Source organism: Lactuca saligna, chromosome 1 (genome assembly GCF_052625555.1).
Source record: "Lactuca saligna cultivar CGN05327 chromosome 1, ASM5262555v1, whole genome shotgun sequence".
Lineage (NCBI taxonomy): Eukaryota > Viridiplantae > Streptophyta > Magnoliopsida > Asterales > Asteraceae > Lactuca > Lactuca saligna.
The window spans coordinates 59,457,379-59,472,645 of record NC_136417.1 but is presented as its reverse complement, the minus strand read 5'-3'; the positions used below and the strand labels follow the sequence as shown (position 1 = coordinate 59,472,645).

General features: G+C 36.3%; 1 protein-coding gene across 1 annotated transcript; it reads right to left on the bottom strand.

Moving 5' to 3' along the window:
- Positions 1–10,105: 10,105 nt before the first annotated feature.
- On the bottom strand, positions 10,106–11,132 carry LOC145006895 (uncharacterized). The gene is made up of 3 exons (XM_078965919.1): positions 10,871–11,132; positions 10,634–10,785; positions 10,106–10,558 (listed from the first exon to the last, which is right to left on the bottom strand). Exons 1-3 carry the CDS (start codon positions 11,130–11,132, stop codon positions 10,106–10,108), a joined length of 867 nt encoding a protein of 288 aa, XP_078822045.1.
- Between the last annotated feature and the right edge of the window lie 4,135 nt (positions 11,133–15,267).

Here is a 15,267-nt window from a genome sequence, read left to right as displayed (position 1 = left end):
ATTATGTTTAAGGTCTTTATTGTAATATATGTTATTAGGATTGTGTGTGTTCGTTTGTGTTTGTGGTAATCGTTTATGATGTTTGTGGTAATCTAGTGGTGGTTGTTTACGAATGTTTTTTGAAGTCCTGGGAACATGTAACAACCATTTTGATATTATCTTGATGAAATGTAAACACCTTGAATGCGTTTTGATTTATTGGGATCAATGTTCTTGATTAAGACTAACGATTTGGACACTTGGTTGGCTTAATTAATGAAAATTAATTGTTGTTGGTACACCAACTGTGACAGATGTTAATGAGGTCAAACATTGGGGTAATTTCGTCAAGGGGTATTTTCGGAATTTACAATTTTTAAGAACCTACTTCCTTACTCGGCCGGGATATTTTCGTCATTTGCTTTTTATAAGTACTTTACCTCATTTACTCGGCAGTAGATCCCATTTCTTTGTACATGTTCTTGTTTGCATTTTGAAGTTAGCAGCTCTCGGAAATAACGAAGCAAAAATGGTGAAATGCTCATGTGGATGTTTGGCCATAATTAGAATGTCTTCCACTCCATCAAACCCTGGAAGACCATTCTATGCTTGCCCCACTAAGGTTTGTTTGACTTTCATTATTAGGACACTGTATCCCTAATTTATTTGTTTTTATCTTTGCATTCTACACTTCTAACTTGTAAATTAATTTTGTTAGGGACCTCGTAATGGTTTTATTTGTTGGGTTGAAGAAGCAGACTCTAAGAATATGAGTGTTGAAGCAGTTATGATTGCAGGATTAGCTAGGTCGAAAAAGAAGCTTGAATCAAAGATTTGGAAACTGAAGATGTCTTTAGTTCTAAGTTGGATTATTTTCTTTGGCATAATTGTGTACAAGTTGTAATTCATATGTAGCAGTTTTTTATGTCCTTGTCAAGGAAATTGTTATGGTTATTTACATTATCCTTGTAATTGATGGGTTTTAGCCATAAGAACTTTCCTATGTGCGCATGCAAAACCCTAATGCTCGGATCTAGGCTTTCTAGTTAAACATGCTTTGAATCCAAGACTTCTAATGACTAATTAGGTTAAATAACAACATTGAAATAGATCTAGAACCATACCTTTGGATTCCTTGTTGATCTTGTTGTCTTGGAGCTTCTAGAGTCACAAATGTCACTCCTCTAATGGCTTACAAACACCAATAGCAAGAAGATGATTTAGGAGAGAGGAGAGGGGAGGAATTCGGCCAGAGTATCTCTACTTTAGATGGTGTGTCGAATTCCCTCACCCCTAGGGTCTATTTATACTTGTAGACTCCTTAAGGATTACAGCTTTAACCCTAATTGGATAACTTAGACTTTAAGTTGATCCATATCCTTTCCTTGATAACCCTATGGACGATTTTGGCTTATCCAAGCCCTAGAAATCGTCCATCCTATCTTGGATAAGGATTTATAGTCTAAAGTGTAACTATCAAACAATTGACAGTTTATACCCTCTTATTTAATTAATATCTTTAAGTCACCAAATTAATTCCAATTAATCTATGACATATGTTAATCAAATAACCATATGTTATTCCTTATAATATTTACTCTCTCTTAACAAATCATGCATCAAGTTGCTATGGTGAAGGCAACCCAAAAGGACCATGCACAACCGGATCAAATACTTGCCTAATATAGTTGCAACCTTAGACACTATTCCAACAGTCTCCCACTTGGATAAGTCTAGTAACTATACAAGTACAATTCGGTTTGCAATCGTAGCTCTCAAAGACGCTATCAAACTCTGATCTAATCAATCTTGTCCTTTATATAAGGGATCGTACAGTCCTCTGTTAGATATCATGCTGACAATCCTATGGAATGGTTAGTCTAGCATTAGATTTCTCGATCTCCGATTTATTCGACATAGAACTTAATCAAACACATCAATTCAGTTCTGACCGGGCCCGGCACATAAGTCAAATCAAATCATCGAATGGCCAAGATATCTCTTCTACCCTCTTAGGATAAAATTTACAGATAAACTTCGACTTATATGCATTTACTTATTCATTAACCAACTATACACAACAATGTGTTTTATAACACCAAGTTACTGATGCGTTTTCGCATTATCAATGTACAATCAATTAACAAATAATAAACCATATATCTAGGTTTTAAGACTATATGATATTATCGTCTTGCGATCACCTTTTATATCGTATTCCATAAAGTGATTCCAGCAAGCGCAGGTTTGTTCCAATGCTCAAAACCAGTTCATAAGCACTCATGAACATTGCAGCAACCCTTGCTATGTCTAACACCATTTAGACAATCTACACACCAATTCATGACAATCTTCATTCATATCTACTTCCAACATATGAACGATTGTGGACAATTTGAATAATTCGATTATTCCTAATAAACTCAATTATTCTGGAAGTCAAAACATGCAAAGTGAAACAATAGGTAAACAATTAACATATGACAGTAACTTTACTTATAAATAAAACTCTTTTATTTAATCATCAAATGTTAATTACATTTATCTATTATACGTTTCTAATACTATCTAATCTATACTAATATCATCCTTCAGCCCAATACTCCTAGCATGCTGCAAGTGCTTAACCCTACTCAGTCCCTTCGTAAGCGGATCTGCTGGGTTATCTTCTGATGATATCCTCTTAACTATGAGTTGTCCTTCTTCTACACGATGTCTAATGAAGTGATATTTTCTGTCGATATGTCGAGATCTACCACGATCCCTCGGTTCCTTGGTCAAGGTAACCGCACCTTCGTTATCACAGAAAATCTCCATGGGCTCCTTTATGGCAGGCACAACTCCAAGATCACCAATGAAGTTCTTTAGCCATATAGCCTCCTTCGACGCTTCGCTCGCTGCGATGTACTCTGATTCGCACGTTGAATCAGCTACGGTTTCATGCTTGGAACTCTTCCAAGTTACTGCTCCTCCTTTTAGGGTAAAGACCCAGCCTGACTGCGAACGGTAGTTGTCCCTATCGGTCTGAAAACTGGCATCACTATACCCTCGCACCTTCAAGTCATCACTCCCTCCAAGGACTAAGAACCATTCTTTCGTCCTCCGAAGGTACTTAAGGATGTTCTTCACCGCAATCCAATGTGCTTTGCCAGGGTTCCCTTGATATCTGCTAACCATGCTCAAAGCGAAGGCTACATCAGGGCGAGTACAAGTCATAGCGTACATGATTGAGCCAACTGCGGAAGCATATAGTATTCGGCTCATTTCTGCTATTTCAGCTTCAGTACTCGGACTTTGAGTCTTACTCAACTTAGCATTTCCTTGTATCGGTAGTTCTCCCTTCTTTGAGTTTTCCATACTAAAACGTTTTAGTACCTTCTCTAAGTAAGTATTCTGACTAAGTCCAATTAGTCTCTTACTTCTTTCTCTTTCCCAAAATGTAAGAAGCCTCTCCGAGGTCCTTCATAGCGAAACACTTCCCGAGCCAGGACTTGACTTCCTGTAGAGTCGGGACGTCGTTTCCTATGAGTAATATGTCATCGACATATAGAACGAGGAAGCTTACTATACTCCCACTGGCTTTGACATATACACAAGATTCGTCTTCGCTTCGTACAAATCCAAACTCTTTGACTTTCTCATCGAAGCAAAGATTCCATCTGCGAGATGCTATCTTAAGTCCATAAATGGACTTCTTAAGCTTACACACTCTATTTGGATGCTTCGGATTCAAAAACCCCTCTGGCTGAGCCATGTAAACATCCTCAGCCAACTTTCCGTTAAGGAAAGCGGTCTTGACATCCATTTGCCAAATTTCATAATCATGAAATGCGGCAATTGCTAGCATCACTCTAATAGATTTAATCTTCGCAACTGGTGAGAAGGTCTCATCATAGTCAACTCCTGGAGTTTGAGTAAAGCCCTTCGCAACCAATCGCGCTTTATATGTGTGTACGTTCCCATCCACGTCGGTCTTCTTCTTGAAGATCCATTTGCACCCAACGGTCTTACGTCCGGGCACATAATCAACCAAATTCCAAACTTGGTTATCGTACATGGATTGGATCTCGCTATCCATTGCCTCTTTCCATTTTGCAGACTCCGGGCCTGCCATGGCTTCCTTATAGCTATTAGGTTCATCATGATTTACTAGTGTACCATCACTAATATACGTGTCCCCTTCGGTAGTAATATGAAAACCATAAAACTGGGATGAACTCTAACTCTATCGGAACGTCTAAGAGGTAAGGATTCGTCAACCGTTTCAACTGGAGTTTCCTCCTCGGTTTGAATGCCAGCGGTAGAGGTTCCTTCATCTATCGACTCTTGAATCTCTTCAAGTTCGATTTGCCTCCCACTGTCTCCTTGGCTTATGAGTTCTCGCTCTCGGAAAACTCCTCTCCTCGCAACAAAGACAACATTGTCCTTCGGTCTATGGAAGAGATATCCAAAGGATGTCTGCGGGTAGCCGATGAAAATACATCGCTCACTTCGAGGTTCAAGCTTGTCGTGAGTATCTCGTCTTACGAAATCCTCGCAACCCCAAACCTTGATATGTGCCAACGAGGGAGCTTTCCCCGTCCATATCTCGTGAGGTGTTTTGGCAACCTTCTTAGTAGGGACTCGGTTAAGGATATGGGCGGCAGTCTCTAAGGCATACCCCCAAAAGAAGATAGGTAGTGAAGCACGACTCATCATAGAGCGAACCATATCCAATAAGGTTCGATTACGCCTTTTTGCCACACCATTCAACTGCGGTGTCCTAGGAGGCGTCAATTGCGAAACTATTCCACACTCATTGAGATAATCGTGGAATTCAAGACTTAGGTACTCTCCTCCTCGATCAGATCTAAGTATCTTGATTTTCCTGCCCAATTGATTCTCCACTTCATTCTTGAACTCTTTGAACTTTTCAAAGGTTTCTGACTTTTGCTTGATTAAATAGACATACCCATATCTACTATAATCATCGGTAAAAGTCACATAGAAGTGGTTCCCATCCTTCGTGGTTGATCTAAAGGGTCCACATACATCGGTATGTATTAGGTCCAATAGCCCCTCACCCTTTTCACAAGTATTTGTGAAGGGTGACTTAGTCATCTTTCCAAGTAAACAAGACTCGCATGTGTCATCTTCCCTAAGGTCGAATGACTCCAACACTCCATCCTTTTGGAGTTGGGATATGCGTTTCTTGTTGACATGTCCAAGACGGCAATGCCACAAGGATGCTTTTTCCAAACTAGTGGAAGAATCAATATTCAAAACATCATTTCCTAAGTTATCAACAATCATAACATTTTCATATATTCCATTACATGGTATAGCTTTAAAGTAAAAGACACTATTTAGATAAGACATAATAGAACCATTCTCATTATTAAAAGAAAATCTAAATCCTTGTCTATATAAACCATGAAATGAAATGATGTTTCTAGCCATTTCTGGCGAATAGCAACAATTGTTCAAATCTAAACATAAATTATTCCTAAGCACTAAAGAATACACTCCAATCTTGGTAACATGCGACGATCTTCTGTTCCCCATGATTAGATTGATCCTTCCTTGCTCCACATCCCTACTTCTTCTTAGTCCCTGCACATTTGAACAAATGTGATAACCACACCCGGTGTCAAGAACCCAAGAAATAGCATGATTAGAATCGTTAGATTTAATTGTGTATATACCTGCGAAATATGGCTTGATCTTTCCTTCTTTGATTGCTTGCAGGTATTCTGGGCAACTTCTCTTCCAATGTCCTATCTTGTGGCAGTGGTGGCACTCTGCCTCCTTCGGGTTAGGATAGGGCTTAGAGGGATCAACTTTGGTCCCACTAGAAGAGGCACCATCTCGGGCTTTAACCTTGTGATAGTTCTTTGATGAAGCCTTCCTCTTCTTTCCCTTTCCTTGACCAATTGCCAAGACAGGAGCAGCAGACGGATTGGGAGTAGGTGCAACAGACTTGTCTTTGAAGTTGTTCTCAGCGACCCTCAAAAGACCTTGGAGTTTGCTTAGGTTGACCTCCTCTTTGTTCATGTGGTAGGTCATCCTAAATTGGTTGTACATTGGAGGCAACGAGTGAAGCACCATGTCGATCGCCAAGTCTTCCCCAAAGTCAACATTTAACTTGCGAAGGCGATCGACATACCTTTGCATCTTTTACAGGTGCACCGTAAGAGATTCTCCATGACCCATCTTAGCGGAAATCATGTTAGTGAAAATCTCATAACGCTCTTGTCTCGCGTTTTGGTGGTATCTCTCCAATAAGTCTTGATGCATCTCGTATGGATACATGTCCTCGTAGGACTTTTGGAATTCGGAGTTCATGGTGGCAATCATGATGCAATGTACCTTCGTTGCATCTCGCTCATGAGTCTCAAAAGCGGTGATTTCGGCTGGAGTAGCGATTTCGGGGTTGATCTTCTCAAGCTTTTCATCGAGGACATACTCCTTATCCTCATAGCGAGCAATGGTGCGAATGTATCTTATCCACTCGCTAAAGTTTGTTCCATCGAAGGTGACCTTTTGGCAAAGGCTCATCAACGTGAAAGAACTAGCAGCAGCGTTGTTTGTGTTCGACATCTATAGAAAGGACAAAGATAGATTAGAATAAGAATCCCTAATTATCACCCAATAAGAAAAATTAGGGTTAGGATCCAACAATAACATTTACATATTAGAAAAGGGATGCCGTAATCTAACATGAAAATAAATTGAAGGTAAGTGAATGACGATTCACTAATTCTCCATTACAAAACCTAGACTATTAGTCCTAAGTGTATTGAGAATTCCTAGGTTCGGATGAGATTCATTGAAACTATTCAATGGCATGTATAAATCTCGATATGACCCTCTTGTTTGTGACTGGGATGCCGAGGATCACAAAGCGGGTGTGAATTACCATGCAAATTCACATGGTGCCTTCATTGTAACGATCACCTATTCGATGTGCCGGTAAACCACACACGCTCCATCGAACTATGATAAACAATGAATCACCCTTTGTCACCTTTGCTTAGAACCAATTAGTGTGCCGGTAAACCACACACGCTCCACTTACTTCTTAGCAAGGGTGCAAAGTGTAATTTCATGGGATTGCATCAATTCACTTTTCCTAAAGTAACTAAGATTGGGAAATTTTTAAAACGTGTAGTTACTTTGTATTTCTTATTATACTTTTAATGAGAGAATGAGGTTGCCCTATCCTACCCGTTCGGCTAACGACCCTCCACCAATCAAGCAAGCGGTGGGTGTGAGTGTACACCCATTAAGCGCCATTTTATAGGCCGCAACCTTATACCCACCTTATAGATCGGCTTCGTGAATGAGGCCTACTAACGGTAAGACTAGCATTTAGTTATACATATATATATATATATATTATTCTAGTAATATCATATTAGTATAAGGTTGTGTTTTAAACCTTTTAAAACGTAGGGTTTGAAATTTAAGTTGTCTAAATTAAAACCTTTTAATCACAAATATAAATTTCAAAACCTGAGAGCAAGTTTTAAACATTTAAAACATGGAGGATCAAATAACAAATAATTCCAATTAACAATTAATATCCTAATTATCTTTATTTGATTTATCCAAGATTTCTTTTAAGATAATTATCAAAATAATTAATCAATTATCATATAAGGAAATTAAATATTTTATTAGATGATAAATATCTTTAATTAGATCAAGATTATAGTCATATATATCAAAAAATCAGATTAGGGTTGATCTAATATGATTAAGGTAAGTTTCCATAAGATAAACATGAAAAAATCCCGGTTTTGCCTAATCCTGACGCCCGGACTCGCCGAGTACACAAAGGGACTCGCCGAGTCAGGCCTACTCGCCGAGTCCACTTTGGAACTCACCGAGTCCATGACTCAGAAACCCAAAAATCGAATTTTGCAGGTTTGTTTCAGTTAATCAAGCAACAATTTAAAGAAAACCAAGCTAGTCTCTGATACCACTGATGGGTTTTAGCCATAAGAACTTTCCTATATGCGCATGCAAAACCCTAATGCTCGGATCTAAGCTTTCTAGTTAAACATGCTTTGAATCCAAGACTTCTAATGACTAATTAGGTTAAATAACAACATTGAAATAGATCTAGAACCATACCTTTGGATTCCTTGTTGATCTTGTTGTCTTGGAGCTTCTAGAGTCACAAATGTCACTCCTCTAATGGCTTACAAACACCAATAGCAAGAAGATGATTTAGGAGAGAGGAGAGGGGAGGAATTCTGCCATAGTATCTCTACTTTAGATGGTGTGTTGAATTCCCTCACCCCTAGGGTCTATTTATACTTGTAGACTCCTTAAGGATTACAACTTTAACCCTAATTGGATAACTTAGACTTTAAGTTGATCCATATCCTTTCCTTGATAACCCTATGGACGATTTTGGCTTATCCAAGCCCTAGAAATCGTCCATCCTATCTTGGATAAGGATTTATAGTCTAAAGTGTAACTATCAAACAATTGACAGTTTATACCCTCTTATTTAATTAATCTCTTAAAGTCACCAAATTAATTCCAATTAATCTATGACATATATTAATCAAATAACCATATGTTATTCCTTATAATATTTACTCTCTCTTAACAAATCATCCATCAAGTTGCTATGGTGAAGGCAACCCAAAAGGACCATGCACAACCGGATCAAATACTTGCCTAATATAGTTGCAGCCTTAGACACTATTCCAACAGTAATGACTTTCAATCACTAATGTCAATAATAGACATCAATGCCATGTTCACCTAGAGTAAATGGGACCATATATATCCAGCACTAATGTAAATAATGGACCCCAATACCATGCCCGTCCATAAACACAACACACCATAAGCATAGTGACTACATAACACCACAGTGAGTACATGACATAAAATTGTTTAGCATAAGCATAGTGACTACATAACACCACTGTGAGTACATAACAAAAAATTGAAACACTTAATCCAACATTGTTTAGCATGACCAAAGTGAGTAGAAAACATCAAATTAAAACACTTAACCCGAAATCAGTTGTCATAAACACATTGAATACATAACGACATTGACCACACTTAACCTATTCTAGTTCCATTGGCTTGTCAATAGTGTTGCCTTCCCCATTGTTACCCTCAACCCGTGTACCAAGTTTTTTCTTCAAAATTCTTTCCGACTTCTTTCTTGTCTTCTTACCATTGGTTCCTTCCCCAACTTTTCCATTACTGCCCTTTTTACCCCTCCCCCCTTTATCATCTATAACATCATTTGCCTTCTTACCAATGCTTCCTTCCCCAACTTTTCCATTAATTCCCTTATTACCCTCCCTCCTTCCTCAACTGTCATACCTTTTTCCTTCTTAGCACTGCTTCCTTCCCCAACTTTTCCATTAATGCCCTTATTACCCCTCTCTCCTTCCTCAACTGTCATACCTTTTGCCTTCTTAGCACTGCTTCCTTCCCCAACTTTTCCATTAATGCCCTTATTACCCCTCCCTCCTTCCTCATCTATCATACCTTTTGCCTTCTTAGAACTGCTTCCCTCCCCATCAATAAAATATGATCTCTTCCTTTTCCTTACCTCTAGTTTTGTTGGCTTTTCAAATTTAGAAAATGTAACCTTTTTATGTCCTGCTTGTTTGCATACACTACACATGATCTTTTTCCCAACCTTTGACACAGTATGTCTAGCACCCCTTTCACTTGAATCTTTTCTTCTATTAACTTTAGGTCTACCTGGCATTTTTCTTTTCAATGGTGGCAAAGGTGGAATTCATTCAGTAGGTGGCCACATGTTGCTACCATTCATCCCACACATAGGATACTTGTAGGTGGTCTTATAAATTGCTCCATAGTACATTGGATCCACATAATTACCAACATCACTTTAAAGGTATGAGATTGTTGCAACTGAATGCACACATCCATACCCATTTAGTTGCCAAACTCTACATGAACAAGTTCTCCTATCCACATCCACAACGTAAGACTCTGCCAAATTCCTTGTTTCAAACTGGTTTAAACCAGTAGGTAAAACCTGCCAATACCTGATGCAATGGTATAAAAGTTAGGGTGTATAGTGGAAAAACTAAATAAAGTATTAATAGAAAAGAAAAAACCTTTGAGCTCTTTTCAACTAATTCAATAGGATTGTAATGGCTGGGCATGGTTTCAAATAAGGCCATGAACAACCTTTGATGGTGAGATTGAATTGCCTCTCCATAACATACAACCTAATTTCTTCTAACATTGTGATTATTGGTTTTTTCCTTGCATCTCTAATGACATTGTTGAAGCTTTCAGATAATCCATTTTCAACTGCATCACACATCCTCCCCTCTCTAAAGAAAGCTCTACTCCATGATTTTGGGTTCTTTTCCATAAGGTAGTCAAATGCTGCATGATTTAGTACTTGTATTTCCTTCATTGCTGCATTGAATAAAGGTTCAGTTGATGCTTTGCAAGCTTTCCAAAACATCCTCTCATAATGCACACCACTGAACCTTTTCCTAAAGTTGGCAACAATATGCCTTGCACACTGTCTGTGTTCAGCATTAGGCATTACTTCCTTCACAACCTCCAATAGCCCCTATACAATTTAATTTCATATGTTAAGAAATGGAATTTTATTAACAAGAAATATGAAGTATAATAAGTGATATACCTTATGTTGATCTGACATCAGGGTGATACCACTACCATCATCAACTTGTAGATCATCTTGAAGATTCTCCAAAAACCATTTCCAATTTTCTTTATTTTCCACACACACAACTACCCATGTTATTGGGAAAATATGGTTGTTAGCATCTCTTCCTACGGCATATCAATTCTCCACTACATAATCCCTTTAAGAAACAACCATCCAGGTTTATTACTCTTCTACAACTTCCTTTCCAACCTTGTTTCAGCCCCTCAAAGCATATGTAAAACTTACTAAAATATGTCTTCCCATCAGGCATACTGTTGACATCCAATTTGACAGTTGATCCTAGATTGGATCTTCTTATCTCTTCACCATATGACCAAAGCTTGGCATAATGCTCAACTAGTGTACCTTCAATAAGTTCAATTGCATATTTCTTTGCTCTTCTACACTGTCCCATACTCACATCAATTCCAAATTTTTGTTTTACTTCTTCCTTTAGTAGCCTAACACTCATTTTTTGTTTTTGTAAAAATTTAGATGTGAAATGGCTACCAATCCATGCATAGCTTACAATTGACCCCATTTTAAAATTTCTAGCACAATTATGGTCATCTATAAGAGACTTAATCTGAAATGAATTTTCCTCACTCATCCATGAAGCCCACAATCTAAACTTGCATTGCCCTGAACAACATTTAACTAAAAGCCTCCTACTATCAATTTTTTATAGCACAATTGATATCCTTTAGCAACAGCATAATTACACAACATATGTTTTAATTGTTTAGGATTTTCAAATCTCATTCCTAACACAGGTTTTTGTTTTTTCCAATGAACATTTTCATTAAAAGCTGTTACCTCCTCATGAATTGGGTCGTGGTCATCCATCTGATCAAATGGATCTTCATGAGATGGATCCTCTTGAGGTGGAGTGTCTGGAGTTGGTTGCTCCTTGGGGCAGAGCTTGTTCAAAAATACATCATTCAAGGTCTTGTTCATGGGAATGTAATCTCCATCTTCAAAGTTGTCATCCAAATCACCTTGCACTTGTACTTCATCTAGGTCAATGCCTCCTTCTGCCTCAACATGCAACTCTTCTACTACTTCACCTACACCAAGAAACTTGTCCTCGGGGGTGCATACTTCAGCCATCTCATCAATAATCCATTGATGAACAAGAACACCAACATGATCCATGTACACATAAATTACACAACCAGAATCATACCCTACTTCGATAAACTCCTGGTACTCTTTCTCACTTGCTATTATCCTTAGTCCTTTAGGGAACTCGATATCGGGCATGCAAAAGTACACATCAACACACGTCTCGTTTGCGAATCTCTGAATGAACAATAGAAATTCGTTTTTGTCCATTCCAGCAAAATCCACATCCTCAAACCTTTGCTCCACTCCATCTGAGTGACTGATCATTGGATACCTCGTAAACAAACCAGCAAAATGAAGATCTATCTTCATGTAGACGACCATAGAAAAAATCCAGGTTTGATTTTTGGATGAACAGTAGAAGAAAAAGAAGATATTGGTAGATGAAACCGATTAAAGATGAAAATTACTTGGAGAGGAAGGGTTGGTGTCATTTATCGATACACTAACACGTGGCATATGATTTAGTTTAATGATCTGGCTTTCTTTTAATGACATGTCCAAGAAATAATGCTGATTGGGATTGGGGTCACCGGGTGACCCCTTCACTTTATAAAAAATGGCGAAATTAGCCGGTTAAATGTTAGTTTATGCCCTTCTAAAGCCAAAAAATAAAATAAGGGACCTTTTAAACCAAAACATGTAAGTTAGTGGGGCTACAGTGATATTTTCCATATATATATATATATATATATATATATATATATATATATATATATATATATATATATATATATATATATATATATATATATATATATATATATATATATATATATATATAATCGGGACGGATCGGATCGGGACGAAGATAACTCACTCCCTGCCCCAAACCCAATAACAATCCGTTACCCGATCCGAAATAATCGGGTTTCGGATTTTCCCATCGTGTTCGGGTTTTTTTGTGGTCCCTAAATCAATCAAATCATAGATGATGATATACGATAACATTATATAGTTTTTTAATTTATTGAGGAACATCTTAAATCTTAAATTAATATTTCGAGTATAAAAGCACGTCATATCATATCATTAGTTGTCCTAGTGAGCAACGTGGCAAGAGCCTATGGTCCCGATATCCATCTTCAAGATAATTCAATAGAGCATGTTTTTTTAATGCCATTAAATATAGATATACAAACTTATTTTGGTCTTCCCCCATGACCTTTATGTATATCGAGCCCTACTTGTATGGTATCCCGATTTTCACATCATTTCAATGTGCCCATTTTATGTTCTTGTTATATGAAATTTTGAACCATATATGTGATCCAATCTTAAAAAGTTATAGAAAATATCCGTTACAAGCTTAGATCTACCTGACAATTTGTGTGAAACATTATGTTGGTATACTTTATGGGTTGTTACCATTATCTGTTGTTTAGAAATCAAATATTATCTAAAATACAAAAACATAGTGTGAACAAGCCAATACACAAGCAAATGACATAAATTGTTCAAAATATTTTCTGACATAATTTAAACATAAACATTAATGCTGACGAAAAGCTACAAGAAAAGATGGTAGACGATAAATAATTTATCACTTTGTTTCATACTTTCATCACCTTGAAATATTATTGCAATTATAATGTTGAAATTGATCTTTAAAAGGAAATAAAATGAAATGCCTGAAAACAAAGTAAGATTTGTTAGCTCTATAATTAATTAAGATATCCAAATTATGAATTAACAATATAGGGAAATTGAGTAATCTAAGTGTTATGAATTATTATTTAGTGAATGATTATTGGATTCTCTATATTTCCTCATTACTCTCTATAATTAGTGAACATTATAGCAAACATTATTATGGGTTTTATGAGTATAATTATGCACCACTATAATGAGCATTCATATCATACATCACCTTTCATCTTATTTGTCTAGTATAAATAGTGAGATATATGTATTAGAAACTTGATGATTTCATCACAAGTATTGGAATAAAAGTTCTTTATACTTTCATTTCTTTCTTTACTTTATAATTTATCTTGTTATTTGATCATATTTTATAACACGTTATCAGCACGACTCTACCATAGAGCTCTAGCTCTTTATCACTCTTGTTATTTTCAGGTATGTATTTTTTTATAATTTCACATGTACAATGATTACATATAATTTTATGAAATTTATTAACTAAAAATTCCTTAAGTTACAAGTCTTTATTTTGATTAGTAAAAACTTTGTTATGCTAAAGAAAACTTTATCTACTTTCCATTCCACCAACATGCTCCTGAAGCAGCAATATCGTGAGAAAGATTTAAAAAAGAATCTGAATTAATCTCATGTCTTCTTGTGGCTAAACAAAAAAAAGTTATTGATGAAAAATCACCAATCAATCCCGACCGGTTCTAGTACATTCCCTGAAGTGAATGCAACCATATATAATCATAATAGTCATTGGTCTAACCGAGGTCGTGGAGGTTATCATAATTATCATAAAAATAACAAGATTACAAGTAACCACCAGAAGTTAGAAAATAGCAAAAATCCACATCCTAATGATAAAGTGGTGAAGGAAAAAAAAATTGAAAATGTTTGTCATTGATGTGGAATGACCGATCATTGGTCTTGTACATGCCGCTTACCAAAGCATTTTGTTGATCTTTATCAAACTTATCTAAAATCTAAAGGAAAATAAAATAGCAAAACAAATTTTATTCAAAGTGATATTCATGAACATCAACCAGAAATGACACATTTTGATGTTGTCGATTTTCTTGTGTACCTAGAAGGGACAAGTGGTGATATGGATGGTGACTGATCAGAATAATGTGTAGTTTTGTTTCATGACATTTATTATGTTTTTATGTCATATTTGTTTCATGAGAAATGATGTCGTCACAATTTTCCCAATTAATAAAATATGAATTTACTTCTCTAAGTCGAATGTTTCTTATGTTTTATTTATTTATTAAAAAGAAATATAGATATTCGTAAAAGAAATAATGAAGATATATTTCTTGCAGATACTGTAATAACACATAACATTTATAATAATGAAAAGTATTTTGCTTACTTGTCAATTAGAGAAGCAAATGTTAGTATAATAACAGGTAATGCAAAAATGATTGAAGGCTCCGGAATAGCGAATATAATATTACTACAAGGGACACTAATTACAAATTAGTGATGCATTATTTTCGTCTAAATCACCAAGATTGAAGGCTCCGGAAGAGTGAATATAGTATTACCACAAGTGACAATAATTACAATTGGTGATGCATTATTTTCATTAAAATCATCAAGAAATTTATTAAGTTTTAAGGATATTCGGTCTAACGGATATCATATTGAAACAACTAATGATGGTAATAAAAATTATCTCAACATTACAAAAATGATATCGGATAAGAAAAAGTTTTTTTGGAAAAATTATATGTATTGTCCTCCGGATTGTACTATACAAATATTACAATGATTCATGCTATTGAAAATATTACAATGATTCATGTTATTGAAAATAAAAAAAGGTA